Genomic DNA, 14,815 nt, shown 5'->3' on the forward strand with positions numbered 1-14,815 from the left:
ATAGTATGTATAGTATGTAACATGTTACAAACTCCAACAAAATAAGCACATAAGAAGAAAGTTTTCCCTCATTAGTTTCTGGAATGATGTAGCTGTCATCATCCTGGAACTTATGGATAAGTTCTTTCTCTTAGAAATGAAAGTGTTTTCACAGTAAGTTAATAAATTAAAATGTAGGAAAACTGGTGAACAGAAGAATTTTCCGTTAAGGCTGTCTTTAAATTAATATGTTTAGGATTACATAGGAGTCACAGCCACATACAAAAGCCAATGGATCCAAGAATGAAGCTTAGTAAATATAGCAGAATTATCTTTTCATTGCAAATTCATTAAGTCCAGCATAAGACAGCCAAGGGGGCATTTAAGAAAAATTATTGATTCTTCACAGTCTACTTTTAAGGCATAATCAATGATGCGTGCCAAGGCTTTTGGTCCCTTTGCTATATTCTCACATACTACTAAGGAAAAAAATGTGTGACATTTACTTGCCTGCTTCTAGCTCTTGATTTGGCAATAATAAAGTTTGGGTTTCTGAAAGTTACAGAAATTAAGTTAGAAAAACCAGGCAGAAATTATTAATACTCTGTGCTCCAAAATTGGCCATAATCACCTCATTGCTACTGGTCAGTAAAATAACAACACAATGTTTCAAGTGTTGTAAAGCCTCTTGCTTAATTTTTCCACACCTTTGCCAAAAAACCAAACAAACCAAAAAAACCCGCTATACTGATGGTCACTAAAATCTTTGGTAGGGCAGCTTTTACCTTATCAGGTTTTTAGGAATGAAACTGGACAGCCACATTTCATTTCAAAAGCTATTTTATGACAAATTTCCTAGCTGTGTATGTGCTGTGAGTAGAGGTTATACTTAACTGTAAGTGTCATTCCTATTTTAGTGTGGGGGCGAGGGAAAAGGAAATGAATCCAGTAATTAATTTCTTCAGTCCCATTCAAGGGTCCCTACAGCAAATCTGATTTGCTTCAATTAAACAGGAAATAAACATTAATATATGGCCCCAGTTTTATTTCAGCTTGATAGAAAAATATCTTAAAAGTATCAGAGAAAGAAACCCACATGGGAGTATAAGGCAGGCTGAGAGACCAGAGGGACTATTAAAAGCAAATTCATGAGCTGGATCAATGCCATGTACTCTATTATTAAGGTAAATAGTTGTCTAAACTTCACAAACATCAAGATAATCAAGCATTAGATTGATTAATGCATATAGCAGCCTACCAGAATTAAGTGAGGTTATATTGCCTTATGTGTTGATAAAGTGTGGCTGAGATCATGCAGATCAGGATTTTAAGGGAAAGCTTTAAAAATGCTTTGATAAAAACGTGCAAGTTATCAAAATTCAGGAAACTCAGAAGCCATTCTTCTTGCCCAATTCTTTGCGTATTTCTTAGCTCCTGACATCATCTTGCATACACTGTCACACAAGACACAGGATGGGACCTGCTTGGCAGGTAGTTTCCAGCTCTTATTCCATACTGGTCAAAGAGTGAAGTTGCGTGGGCATCAGGTCTGTCTGTGGAGTCAGCTCACTAAGCTCACTGATGGTGGTGGCCAACAGAGCATCCTGAGACACCACAGAATTGTCTGACTTGCAGGTTGTATCTGCAGAACTGTTCTCATGCACAGTAGATACACTCCCTTGGACTGTGGCCAGGTTGTGAAAATGGTTATTTTCTGCAAAAGACAGCAATTTATCTGAAAGTTTAGATGATGCATATTCTTCATCAGGCTGTTCAGTTTTATGCCCTTCATCATTCTTGGGTGAGCCATCTACAATAACAAGGAAAGACTTCCATGGCGTATTCTTATCATGTACCTATGAATCAAACACAACAGTCACTGAATGTGTCTTTGAACAAATATCTGTAAAATCTTCCAATTCACAGGTATTTTTTTTTAAATCCTCATCAAAGGGTTTTTTAAAATTGGTTTTAGAGATAGAGGAAGGATTGGGGGATGAATAGAGAGAGAGACAGACAGGATCAATATGAGAGAGAAACATCAACCAGTTGCCTCCAGTATGTGTCCCAAGTGCGGCTTGAACCCACAACCTAGGTATGTGCCTTGATCGGGAACCAAACTTGCAATCTTTTGGTGCATAGGATGATGCTTCAACCAACTAAGCCACCTGGCTAGGCCCACAGCTACTTACTAAATGCATCTTTTAAAGCAATAGTGTCTCCAACCTAAGTTTCTACTGCAACAAATGCCCTTTACTAAATTGCCAAGTATCTTTCTACCTACCGCTATTGTCACTTTTAGAAAGTGTTTACAGACCTCAAGACTTGGCTCTTCACTTCATTCACACTATGAATGTGCTCACAACACAAAAACCAGAGGAAGAAGATACCTGTTTTTTGTCTTCTATAACCATCTTATGGAATAATGTATTTCTGACTGTCCAGGGTTATGCATACCTAAGAACCAGCAATCTGTTATTCTTAAGTCATACTGTTGCTTACTGAGGTGTGCCGCCGGAGAGTGGACTTGTCAGTAAAGGTGCGTCCACATGCGTTACACATGAACGGCTTCTCTCCTGTGTGGATCCGATGGTGACGCTGAAGAGCGTTGAGCTGGGTGAACTGCTTACCACACTGGTCGCAACAATAGGGACGTTCCCCTGAGTCAGGAAGAGAAGAAAACTGGTTGATCTCTTAAGCCTGGTGTATTTAATTGTGAATACAAAATGGAATAATGCTGTATGTAAACCACTGAAAAATGTCAGCATTACACCATGAAGAAGATCAATGGAGGGTCAACTGACAGGTACAACTCAGCCCTCTATACATGTTTCCCTGATCCAAAAGCACTGTTCCCATGAAATCTTTTGTAAGCCAAAATGGCAAGTGAAGAGCATTCCCCACTTTCTGCAAGTTCATGTTACACTTTTTTCAGTTAGTGAAAACAGGTACTAAGGTACGTCTTTCATAAAAGTGAAGTGGCCCAACACGAATTTCTGAAAAGCAGGAATCCCTGTAACACCAAGAGTTTATGCCCTATACCAAAAAAGGACCAAATCCATATACCTGTAGCTTGTATTACACCTTTAGAAATTTCACCTATTTCCATAGTAAGGGAATGTAAAATTCCCACATCCCACGACTGAATTTGTATGCATGTGCAAATACACTAATATGTATAGATTATCCCTTATTCTAATCTGAAAGTGTTAAAATGTTCACACAGCCATCCATACCTTTTCAGTTTCTCAGAGCCAGAAACTAGAAACTCAAAAATTTAAAAATAGTATTATGACATGCAAAGTTTGGTTAAAGTTTTTTCCTATAGCTAAATTCCAAGTTTTATAGTAACTCAAAAACCCTTTGGGATATTTTTCTTGGTACACCGAACTTGCCTTTTCTGGTGACATTGCAGCCATACCTGTGTGGACTTTAATATGCTGGTAAAGTGAATTCCGCTGGGCAAAAGTCCTAAAACAAACTTCACATTTAAAGGGCTTGGATCCAGTATGGATTCTATTGTGATGTTTTAAATACTCCTTAGAAGCAAAACTCTTGCCACATGTTTCACACATAAAAGGTCTTTCACCTACATGAAAAGATAAAACAAAGTTAGAAATGATACAGGCACTAGAACACACAGGAAGAGTGGGTCCAAACTCTAAAACCCGTATGAACTCCAAAAGCACAAGCAGCTTGTTACATTTTCTAGTTAAAAACTGTCATAAAACATCTATATAAGATGCTTGCTACTTGCTGAAAATTGGTGTAAAATATCCTTGGAAATCCCAAGAAAGATTCCATGAGCCAGCTCACATTTTGGAAATTTAGTCATTTCAAACCAGTAATTGTACAACTTGTTTAGAGAAATTGTTAGGTTTTTCTCAAAGAAGCACTTCTGTGGATCTTTTTCAGAATAAAAAAAATAAAAGTCCTTCTTGAAAGGGAGAGGAAGTTTACATTGGCTATACATGCCTAATTATTCTAGAGTGGCAACTCCCAAGCAATTTGGATTGGATTACAAGACAAGAAAAATATGATTAAATGCCTCTTCACATTGTGTAGTTTGAATCCTTTAATTCTACAAATCAGGCTTATCTGATTATTAGATGCACTCCTGATTTCACAAACATCAAAATAAAAATAATGGATTTAATAAAATAAGACTATATTAATATTTTCATCAAATGATTGATTCTAACTTAACCCTTCAGTATGCCCTGACTTCACCTCTACCCCAAAGCATCCATTACACACCAGTTCTCGTTAGTCTAGTAATGTACATCATTAAATGTTTCATCTTGGTCTCACCTGCATTTGAACTTGAACATATGACAGTGTTCAGAAGTAAAAAATTAAAAATACAAGCAAATAAGGAACTGGATTAACATGATAACTACAGTATACAACAGATTATGTATACTTATGTGCCAAACTACAGAGTTTTCTGAACCTTTGGGTTATTGTGCTGCATCAGAATAAAGCCAACTTAAATTTTGTTCCTCACATAATAAAATATCACAAAAATGGAAATAAGGTAATTCCCACCTTAAAACATCATATAACTATTTTCTAGTCTTCTGTGCAGGTGTTCAACATAGTTGGGGTTGTATGCTTCACTGTGCACTTTTCAAGTCAATATTCAAGTACAGGTGTTTTTCATAATGTTCAGAGATCTCACCCTGAATGGTCATGGCATGAGCCAGGAGAGGGTAGATTTTCCAGTTTACTGAACCACTGTGGTTGGACAATCAGGTTGTTCCTAATGCTCTGTTATTAGAAATAGCAAGAAGAAGGAAAATAGAGCTTTTCTCATACTCTGAACAATTTCTTTAGGACAGATTCCTGAAAATGGAAATTGGGGCTAAAGAAATAGGAACTGTTTCATACCTTTTTGATACATAAGACTCACATGCCAGTTCCTACTGCCTAGTGTGTAAAAGGCCATCATCACAATCATATTTTATTTATTCATTTTGGCTCTCTCTAAATGGGAAAGACAGACCATGGCTTTAACCTGCACCACTTTGGTAGATGCCAACTTCTAAATCAATAAATTGCAGTTTCCTCTACCACTAGGAAATACATTCAATCACAACAGCAGGAGTATTTACCTGTGTGACACCTTTTATGATAAATCAGCATGTGGTTCTGAGTGAATCTTGCACCACATTCATCACAGACAAAAGGTTTTTCCCCTGTATGAATTCTGAAAGTACAACATTCAGATGATAACTTAGGATGTATTTCAAACCTCACTTTGCAATTCAATCTCCACTCCAGCCTGCAAAGATAGTTTGTTCTGTGATACCCAATGAGAATGACTGGAGTGAAGCCCACAATCTTCATTCCCATATCCACGTCTGCACAAGGACAACAAACTGATGGAGTTTTCCCCTAAGACACTGAATGTCCACCCACACCTGCCTTACGGTTTATTTTGTACAACCCATTCAGGCAGAGACCACGCCTTTGCATATTTTTAAGAACGCTAACGAGCATCACATAATATTTGTAAAGTTTTCTTATTCAGAATAATCAACCACAAACACCCTAGCTAGAACTATGACTATGAAGAACCACATGACCAAAAAATTAACTATCATTTCCTACTGTGTATGACATAACCAGTCTAAAAAGAACTCAAAATGCTGCAGAAACGTGGTTTCTGAAAATGAATTAAATGTATAAGCATTTTAACTTCACAGCTAGTATGAAGCAGATATCAACCATGATTTACTGAGCACTTCCTAATAAGCCAAGTTTTTAAACTTGTTTATATAGAGTAGAAAAGTGAACACCATGGTACCACCCCAAAGTCTAGCACAAGTTTGGGGGCAGATCTAGGACAGAGTGGAAAACTGGATTTGAAACAAATACTAAGCACTGTAAGGAAACATTTAAAAACAGTATCACCCTCCTATAGTGCAAAAGTTAACAGAGAAAAGACTCTCTAATTCTGGAGTTTAGATTAACCAATAATACAGTTTCCAAGCTCAGAGAATGAACATGACCAGAGAAGTGTCCTAAAGCCCTAAAATGTCATCTCACTGAGCTGAGCTCATTAATGGGACTGTGGGACCCAGATGGTTACAAGCCCACGTTCTAAATCCAGTCAGGAAAAGAAAAATAAAGGTTATCAGCCTCAGGTGTAGTGGGAAAAATACACACCAGAGGCTCCTTTGGGAGTGGGAGAGCCCCAGGCTTCAGCTGCATGCCAGACAAGACCCATAGGAACTGGCATATTCAGCAGTTGTCTGCTGCCCTGGTCCTGTGTCCAGGCTTCCATGCTGTGACCACAGACAGGAGGAGCTGGGAAGGCCTCATCAGCCTGAGGCCTTACAGAACACTATGGGATTTCTGTAGGTAGAACAAGGCCATCTGATAGCAACTCTACCCAAACTCTTAGAGGGAACAAGTTATGAAGTGAAATGTAGCTACACTGGTCCAAATCCTAGAGCTACCTCAATTTCTGACACACATTTCAACAAAACTTAAGTACAAGCCACATTCTGGAGAAAGTATTTTGAAAGGGTCTCTGCTATTCCCGACAACAATCAGCTGGAGCCAGCTGCACATACCTCATGTGGGTCTTCAGTGCTGAGGGCTGTGAGAACTTGGCCTCACATTCGGTGCAGCCGTAGGGCTTGTGGCCTGTGTGTGTCCGCTCATGGAGCCGCAGGGCTGTCTTAGAACTCAAGCCCTTGCCACACTGCTGGCAGTGGTGCCGCTCGCCACCCCCCTCATGGACCTGCACCACATGCCTCTTGACATCCTTCTTCCTCTTGAATTTTTTCCCACAGAGCTCACATGGGAAGTGGCGCTCACTGCTGTGCACATGACGCTGGTGGCTCTTGAGGTTGCAGCGGTTGGCGAAGGTCTGGCTGCAGGTGTCACAGCGGTGAACCACCTCAGTGGCCACTCCATGGTAGTGCCTGATGTGCTTCAGGAAGCTCTTTTCATACAAAAAGGCCTTTTCACAGATAGTGCATTTAAAGTTGCTCTTCCTCTTCTCCTCACTCTCCTCATCCTCCTCCCCCGCTTGCCCTACCTTCTGCATCACCTCCCCCACCTCCACTTCAGCAGTGAAATCTTCATTTTTTGTTACTGGCCCCATCTCTGTACCCACAGTGTCTGGGCTGGGTTCTTGGGGCCACCTGTAACCCGTCGCATCATCCTCAGCACTTTTCTGCTGTTCTCGGAGTCTTCTTGTATACTTCTTTTTAGGAATTTCCACAAATACCTTTCTGCCAGCCAGCCTTCCACTAGCTCTTCTCATTTTAGGGTAGGAAGACTTAACTACATCTTTCTTCCTATCTGGCTTCTCCTTGGACTTCCTTGGGGGCGTATCTGGCAACATGCCGTTGTTGATTCTCTGCACCGGGGGGTCTAAGGAGTCCATAAGGCCATTGGCAAGAGGACTGTCTGCAGCCACACCTGCCCCAGTATCAGGAGTAACACTGCCTTGGGAGCCACTGCTACCTTCTGCCCCCTGAGACTCAGAGAAATTCTGCAACTCCAAAAGTACTGACTCTAACATCTGTTTCTTTAATTGAAAACAAGTTTCTGATAAGTCCAAACATTTTAGCTTTTCAGCCATTTCCAGCATTCGCTGCACCCGATCTTCTTCCACCTGTACCTTTGCGGTGTAAACAAACTCAAGAAATGAAGCAAAGTCAACAACTTGCACTTCATTTAAGTAGACGTTAGTCCTAGTACCATCCACAGTCTTCTCATTAAGGAACATTTCCTTAAAAAATTTGCTGGTGGCTGCCAGCACTGCCTTATGGGCCATGAATTCTTTGCGGACACCTTGATACTCCACGCTGACAGTCACATCACATAGGTGACCCAGTAGGCGTAATTGATGCATTTCATGAAGAAGGTTAACCGGTGAGGATTTGGATTCCAGCAGAACTGCACCACTTTCCATGTTTCTTCTTTCTAAAAACAGCTTTGAAAACAAAAACGAGAATTATTTCATGTATGAGCAACTACTAAAGAAAAGGATTAAAAGTTATGAGGATTATTTCAGTTTTTTAGGAGATATAAACTTAACAACCTAAACCTAACTTTTCTCATGTAAAGATTGAAATCACATTTCAATTATTAGCAGTTTTCTGAAGTCGTGATGTACCTTGATAAGATAATATTTGTGTGAAAAAAATATATTACTGAGATTTCACCCAAGGATAAACATAAATGATTAAAACTATGATTAAGACAATATATTAAAGCAGTAAATTTGCTAGGTCATTTTCAAATATGCTTAGAGACACAGCCCCAAAACTATAAAAGAATTTATGGCAACAACAATGTCTAGTTTTTGATCAGGGAACCAAACCAAACCAAACACATGGCTGATCTGGGAGCAAACCTTAGAGAATCATATCTGCCTTTGAAAACAAATTATTTAAAAAGTACTGTCATGGGGAAAACTTCATGGAAATGTAGTCAACAATTCATGGCCATTTCCAACAGCCCAAAACACCTCATAACTTAAATTATCATTACTCTACTGAAGTAATGCAAGTTCCATAGCTTTAACTAGCTACTTTACCTTGAGTAAGTAACTTCTCTGAACCTTAGTTTGCTTGCTCCTTTGTAGAAGGCTGGCGGGTCATTGTGAGGCTTCAATGAGTACACCATTTCAAATGCTTACAGCCACACCTGAAACTTGCTAGCTAGTTGGTATAGGCTTCCCATGCACCAAGTCTGTGTGCTGTTATCCCTATTTCACAGGTGACAAGGGAACTATCAAGGTAAGTGATGGGGCTGGAACTCAAGCCTGGGCCTGATGGGACTCTGGACTCACACTGAAACTGCTCAGTATACCCCTCATCCCACCTTGCCAAATGCAAAGAGCTGCTTTAAGTCCCACCATGGGCACTGTAGATTTCACACCCACCCCACTGAGGTCTCCTCTCCTTCCTTTCCTTGGTACCCTACACCATCTTGGATCATTTCTTCTGCTTTGCTTGTTCTCCTCTCACCTCAGACTCCCTGATATGCGATTTTTCCTGAAGGTTCACTCCCAAGCCTTCTACTTATCAATCTCCTTCCTTTTTCAAGTTTGCCTTGGTTCCTAAATCTCTACCCACCCATCCAAAGTGCCTACCTTCCTTCTAACTTTCTTCAGCCAGATCTTAAATGTCATCTCAGACTCCAAGTGTCTAGTGCAGAACTTTCTTCATCTTCCCTGAAAACCAGTCTCAACTATCCCCACTTCTCCAGTTCCATCAATGATACCTGAGGCTACAACTGGCTCCTTTCAACCACCAGCACCCTGCCTACAACATGAAAAACGACTGCACTCTGAGATTTTACTGTGAAAATGATATCTACAGTCTCCTGCTTAAGACTTCACAGTAAACAGAAAATACTGACCAAACCTAAGTTAAGACTATGTGAGGGGTATGTGGGAGGCAGAACGCCAACACACGGACTGTCACTGATTTCACCCCCAGTGTTGGGAAAATGATCAAGAGATGCGTCTCTTAGACTGATGCTCATACTCACCAGCCGCCCTCCACTTCCCCAAACTTCTGTCGACGCGGCCCTTGAGCAGATGTGAGAAATTACGGGGCGTCCTGACAGTGATTTAGAAGTCAAAGTGGTGTCTGGGCACTGTTTCCCATTTTCCCCGAATAGGGTAAGGGAAACAGCGATCCCAACAGAAACATTTCGGTTTGGGTGACAACGGCATCTCCCATTGTAACTGATTGGCACACTGGCAGCACCTCTGTCCCGGGGCATCGCCCTATAGTGGGAAGCTCTCGGCGGTCTTCCCCTCCATACTAGAAGGCTGCGGCTTTCCAGCCTGGCCTGAGCCTGAGTGGGCCCCGCGCCCGACAGCGCCGATCCCCGGCCCCGCACAGGGAGCTCGCTGCCACCGCACGACTGCCCCTTGGCTCCTCCGACCCGCACACTTACCAAGGACAGGGCCCCACCTTCTGGCGCACCGGGTGCCTGCTACGCCGTGGGCAGACGCGACGACCGCGCGATCGGGCCTGTTCCTCCCTCTCTGCCGGCGCCTGCTGTGCCCTTCGCCCCGGCTCCTCCACCCCTAAGGCTCGCAGGTCCTCCGGGGAGGGCCCGCAGGCAGGGACTGGGCGGGCCCTCGGGCCGAGTACTCACCTCGGAACAAACGCCGCCGCCCCCGCCGCCGCCGCCACCCTGCTTCCGCTGGACCAGGCCCGCCGGGTTGGTTGGCCTGTTGGGCGGGGCGCGACACCAGCGCAGGCGCCGCCGATTGGCCGCCGCCGGTCCTGCCCGGCCCCAGCGAGGCTCCGCCCCCTCGCGGGGCTGCAGCACAGCTTACACGCACCAATGTCCGACTGTGGAGGCGGTTCGGCCACAATTACGTGAGCCGACCGAGACAGGGTTTCCGCGTCCTGCGGGCCGTACAAGATTGCGTCACTGGCCACGAGCCAAAGTGTGAGCCTGCGCAGAAGGCAGCGAAGGCGCCAATGCTGCTGAAGCGTGGTGCAGACGGGGTGGGCAGTCCTAGGAGGACACGTGAGCGGTGCGGCTTGTGGTTAGTTTGGGTTTATCCCAGCTGTTTGCCTCTGCCTGCGTGCTGCGTGTGGCCCAGGCTCGAGTTCTCCGTTCAGAGGTGGGTCAGCGACGAGAACCACGGTCCCCCAGGTACCGGGTAGGGGCAGGTGCCCGGCGGGCGTCCTCGGGCTGGCGGGCAGCGGACAAAGCACCTCCACGCTCGGGAGGGCGCCTACTTGGCTGCGGGCATCCTCTTACTGTAGATTACAGGATTGTTTTGGGAGTCCCCAGCCAAGCAGGAGTTTGATTGGTCATTACGGAACTTCCCCAAAAGACGCATCAGCCCTTCAGTGGAAGGCAGTTTATGCCCTTGCAGTCTTTGAATGCTTCAGCTCAAACGCTTGATGTTTCCACCCGTTCCTAAGCCATTCCAATCAAAACCTAGCTTTGTAAGACTCGAGAGGAATCAAAGTTCCAGTTTTGTTAATTCTGTCCTTGGCATGCTGCTTGTAGCCACTGCTAAATAAAGTTTTGCGAGGCCATATTCTCCTTTACTACAGCCAGCAATACACTCAGCTTTGTCTCATCTGCAGATTGTGTTGGTAATGTTTGGGAGTGAAAGACAAACATTAAGAGGCTTAATACTCCCTGTGGAAAATAAGGGAAATCATTTTTCCTCCCCTTCATTTTCTTTGAGTATGTACTTCAGAAAATTGATGATTGTAACTGCAGCCTTGTGCGAAATAACAACGGTTCGGTCAACGACTGACCACATATAGGAAAATGGTATACCATGTAGCCTAGGGGTGTGGCAGGTTCACCTCTCTAGGTTTGTGTGAGTTCACTATATGATGTTTGAGGAGCTACAAAAACATGACAGAAGTCGCCTAATTAGCATTTCTCAGACTGTATGCTGGTCTCCTCAATAAATGGCACAAGACTAGTTTACCCTCTCTTTGAAATGTATGTACATAAATCCTTTTGAAGACTATCTAGGCCTTGCCTCAATTTTATGGCAGGGAGCCATCACTTTGACATGTAAACATCTAGGGAGATAGTGCCCTATTTCCCAATTTCCTTGAAAGGGTAGGAGCCTAACTTCAGTGGGCGCCTTGCTCAAAATTACAAAATTTACTTGTCGTAAAGATATAAGAAGTTTGTTTTTTCTCTGGATAAAGCCAAAAGCTAACCTAGCTGGTCAGCCCAATTACACATGTCCTCCCTGCAGTTTCTCTCAAACTGATCCTATGTCTAGGGCTAAGGTTAATTATAATGAAAATAAGGACAAGACTTGTTTAGTGCTTATGATGGGTGAGTCACCATGTTAAGCATGTTATTGGTATTAGTCACTTACTGCAAAATTGTTTGAAGGTGTGGTATTAACCCCATTGTATGGATAAAGACACTCAGGCACAGGAATTATCTTAGATTACAGAGAACAAACACAGTCAGGATTTGAACCTTCACACCATGAGCTTTGCCCAGACCACACCAGCTCCCCAGCTACAGCAGAACAAAGGAGATGTCTCTTATCAGATCAGTCATAATAGTTCCATGTCCTTGGTTTGCATGAATCCAAAAGGGAGAAGTGTTGTTTGTAAGATACTAGGGGGGGAAGGGAAAAGAAAGGGTAAATGGCAGCTTCTTGTAAAAGCCCAAGGATCTGGACCTGCTTAATTGCATCACCACCATCTCACCTCTACATTCACCTGCCCACACAGGCAGTGACCACAATCCCCTCAGCACAGACTATTTACACATCTTACTTTGATTTTCCCTCTTCCAACACATGACCTGAGTCTCCACTCTATTGTCTCCTCCCCAGGAAAGCCAACCCCAGCTTCCTGAGCAAGACACAGCTTTATAGCATAAGCTCACAGATATTTCCAGTTTTGCCCTCAATAGCTGCATGACTTTCAGGTCACTAGAAGCATTTAAGAAATTGGTGATAGGAACTCTAAGCACTAAAGATGAAGGAGTTGGAAAAAGGTCATTTGTCTTTTTAAGATTTTATTTAGTTATTTTTAGAGAGAGGGGAAGGGACGAAGAAAGGAAGGGAGAGAAACATTCATCAGTTGCTTCCCTCACTCCCCTGACCGAGGACCTGGCCCACAACCCAGGCATGTGCCCTGATTGGATATGGAAAAGATGACCTTTCACTTTTCAGGATGAAATCTAGTCCACTGAGTCACACCAGTCAGGGTGGTCATTTGCCTTTTAAAAAGTGTTTCAAAACTGCAGGCACTATTCCTTAAAGATTTTCCTAAATCATCTTACAATAGCTCTGAAATGAATCTCTTTTAATTGTGTTAAAAAGTACATGACAAAATTTACTAGTTTAACCATTTTTAAGTGTATAATTAAATGGCATTAAGTACATTCAAAATGTACTACAACCTTCACCACTATCCATCTTTGTAAGTTTTCATCATCCCAAATACTAATTCTTTGTCCATTAAACAATAACTTCTCATTCCCTCTTCACCTAAGCTCCTGGCAGCCACCATTGTACTTTCTCTCTCTATGAATTTGACTACTCTTGGTACATCACGCAAGTAGAATTACACAAACTGTGAACTTTTGTGTCTAACTCATTTCACTTAGCAAAATGTTCTCAAGATTCATCCATGTTGTAGAAAGTATCAGAATTTCATTCCCTTTTAAAATTGACTAAAAGCCCATTGTATGTATATACCACATCTTGTTTATCCATTTGTCAATAGGTTGTTCTATCTTTTTACTCTTAATTATGCTGCTATGAACACTGATGTACAAGTGTTGGAGCCCCTGCTTTCACTTCTCTTGGCTCTATATTAGGGCATCGAAGTTCGATAAAATTAGTCCAGCCACAAATGTTTTTAAATCAACTTTTCTTCAACACAGAATATCAAAATAGGTGATACACCAGTTTTTCTAGAACTTTTTTTTAATAACACCTTGTTGCAACACTGCTGCAGTTTTTGTCAGTATCAAGGATCCTATCTTAGTGTTTAAAAGAGCACATGAAATATTTTGAACGTATTAAAAGTCTTAGTAGACATAAAAGCAAGATACATGGAAATAGAGAAGCTAGGATTCTGTGTTCTAAGTTAGTTAGTACTCAGTGCTGAAAGTACTTCTTTAGTTGGGTGTCATAATATTTTTAGTGCTTGACCAAGTAAAGAAACAAGACATGATTATTATAAATGTTATATTCAGTTCTCTTTAGAAATGGTAAACAATCAGGTTCCAGCGTGGAAATCACATCAAACTTATTCAAAGAAACTTTGGAAATCAGTAAGGAAAATAAAAACACCAGAAGCCCAATATAAAACTTGCAAAGAAGCCAAATTGACAATCCAATAAGAGTACACATGGCAGAGACAATAGAATACAGACATACCTCAGAGATATTGCAGGTTTCAATTCTAGACCACCAAAATAAAAAAGTATTGCAGTAAAGAAAGTCATAATAGTTTTGCTGGTGGAGGGTCTGGCCGTCAATTTGTAAAAAAAAAATTTGTGAAGCACAATAAAACAACACGTGCCGGCACTACAAAACCAGTGAATATAACAGATTGACCCGAAGTTAAATGTAATGTTTCATGAAGCAGTTTGCGTGGGAAATGCAAGCTCAGGGGCAGTTGGTGTAGGAGGAGAGAAATATATATAGATATTGAAGTAAATATATATTTGTATTGGGTTGGCCAAAAAGTCCATTAGGTTTTTTCCATAAGAGTTTTCATTTTCACCAATAACTTAATTTGGATCTTTTAATTTTATATTTTAATATATATTTTATTGATTATGCTATTACAGTTATCCCTTCCACCTGCCCCTTTATTCCCCTCTGCCCTGCATCCACCTTCCCACCAGCATTCCCCTACCTTAGTTCATGTCCATGGGTTGTATATAGAAGTTCTTGGGCTTCTCCATTTCCTATACTGTTCTTAACCTCCCCCTATTTTTACTTACTATTTATGCTGCTTCTTCCCTGTACCTTTTCTTCAATTCTCTCCCCTTCCCCTCCCCTCAGAGCTCCATTTCTGTAATCCTGTTTCTGTTCTAGTTTGCTTAGGTTTTTTTTTTGTTTTTCAGGTTCAGTTGTTGATAGTTGTGAATTTGTTGTCATTTGTTAATAGTTTTTTATCTTCTTTTTTTAGGATAAGTCCCTTTAACATTTCATATAATATGGGCTTGGTGATGATGAATTCCTTTAACTTTACCTCACCTGGGAAGCACTTAATCTGCCCTTCCATTCTGAATGATCACTTTGCTGGATAGAGTAATCTTGGATGTAGGTCTTTGCCTTTCATGACTTTGAATACTTCTTTCCAGCCCCTTCTTGCCTGCAAAGTTT

At 41.8% G+C, this 14,815-nt stretch overlaps 1 protein-coding gene across 2 annotated transcripts; it reads right to left on the reverse strand.

Moving 5' to 3' along the window:
- Positions 1-214: 214 nt before the first annotated feature.
- On the reverse strand, positions 215-10,160 carry GZF1 (GDNF inducible zinc finger protein 1). Of its 2 annotated transcripts, none has more exons than XM_054572898.1 (6): positions 10,117-10,160; positions 6,561-7,933; positions 5,094-5,188; positions 3,401-3,568; positions 2,482-2,639; positions 215-1,835 (listed from the first exon to the last, which is right to left on the reverse strand). In XM_054572898.1, exons 2-6 carry the CDS (start codon positions 7,910-7,912, stop codon positions 1,485-1,487), a joined length of 2,124 nt encoding a protein of 707 aa, XP_054428873.1. In that variant the 5' UTR covers positions 7,913-7,933; positions 10,117-10,160; the 3' UTR covers positions 215-1,484. The 2 variants fall into 2 exon arrangements, with proteins under 2 accessions (XP_054428873.1, XP_054428872.1); XM_054572897.1 differs by lacking the exon at positions 10,117-10,160 and adding an exon at positions 9,913-10,040.
- Between the last annotated feature and the right edge of the window lie 4,655 nt (positions 10,161-14,815).

Source organism: Pteronotus mesoamericanus, unplaced genomic scaffold, assembly GCF_021234165.1.
Source record: "Pteronotus mesoamericanus isolate MK-2021 breed Mesoamerican mustached bat unplaced genomic scaffold, CSHL_Meso_final contig_245, whole genome shotgun sequence".
Taxonomy (NCBI): domain Eukaryota; kingdom Metazoa; phylum Chordata; class Mammalia; order Chiroptera; family Mormoopidae; genus Pteronotus; species Pteronotus mesoamericanus.

Bases quoted from the DNA above. Each gene is read 5' to 3' on its own strand.
- GZF1 (XM_054572898.1), bottom strand. From the start codon at position 7,912: ATGGAAAGTGGTGCAGTTCTGCTGGAATCCAAATCCTCACCGGTTAAC. The intron at 5,189-6,560 runs GTATGTGCAGCT...TTGTACTTTCAG, and splicing joins GCACTGAAGACCCACATGAG to AATTCATACAGGGGAAAAAC. The intron at 3,569-5,093 runs GTAAATACTCCT...CTTTTCATGTAG, and splicing joins TCATAAAAGGTGTCACACAG to GTGAAAGACCTTTTATGTGT.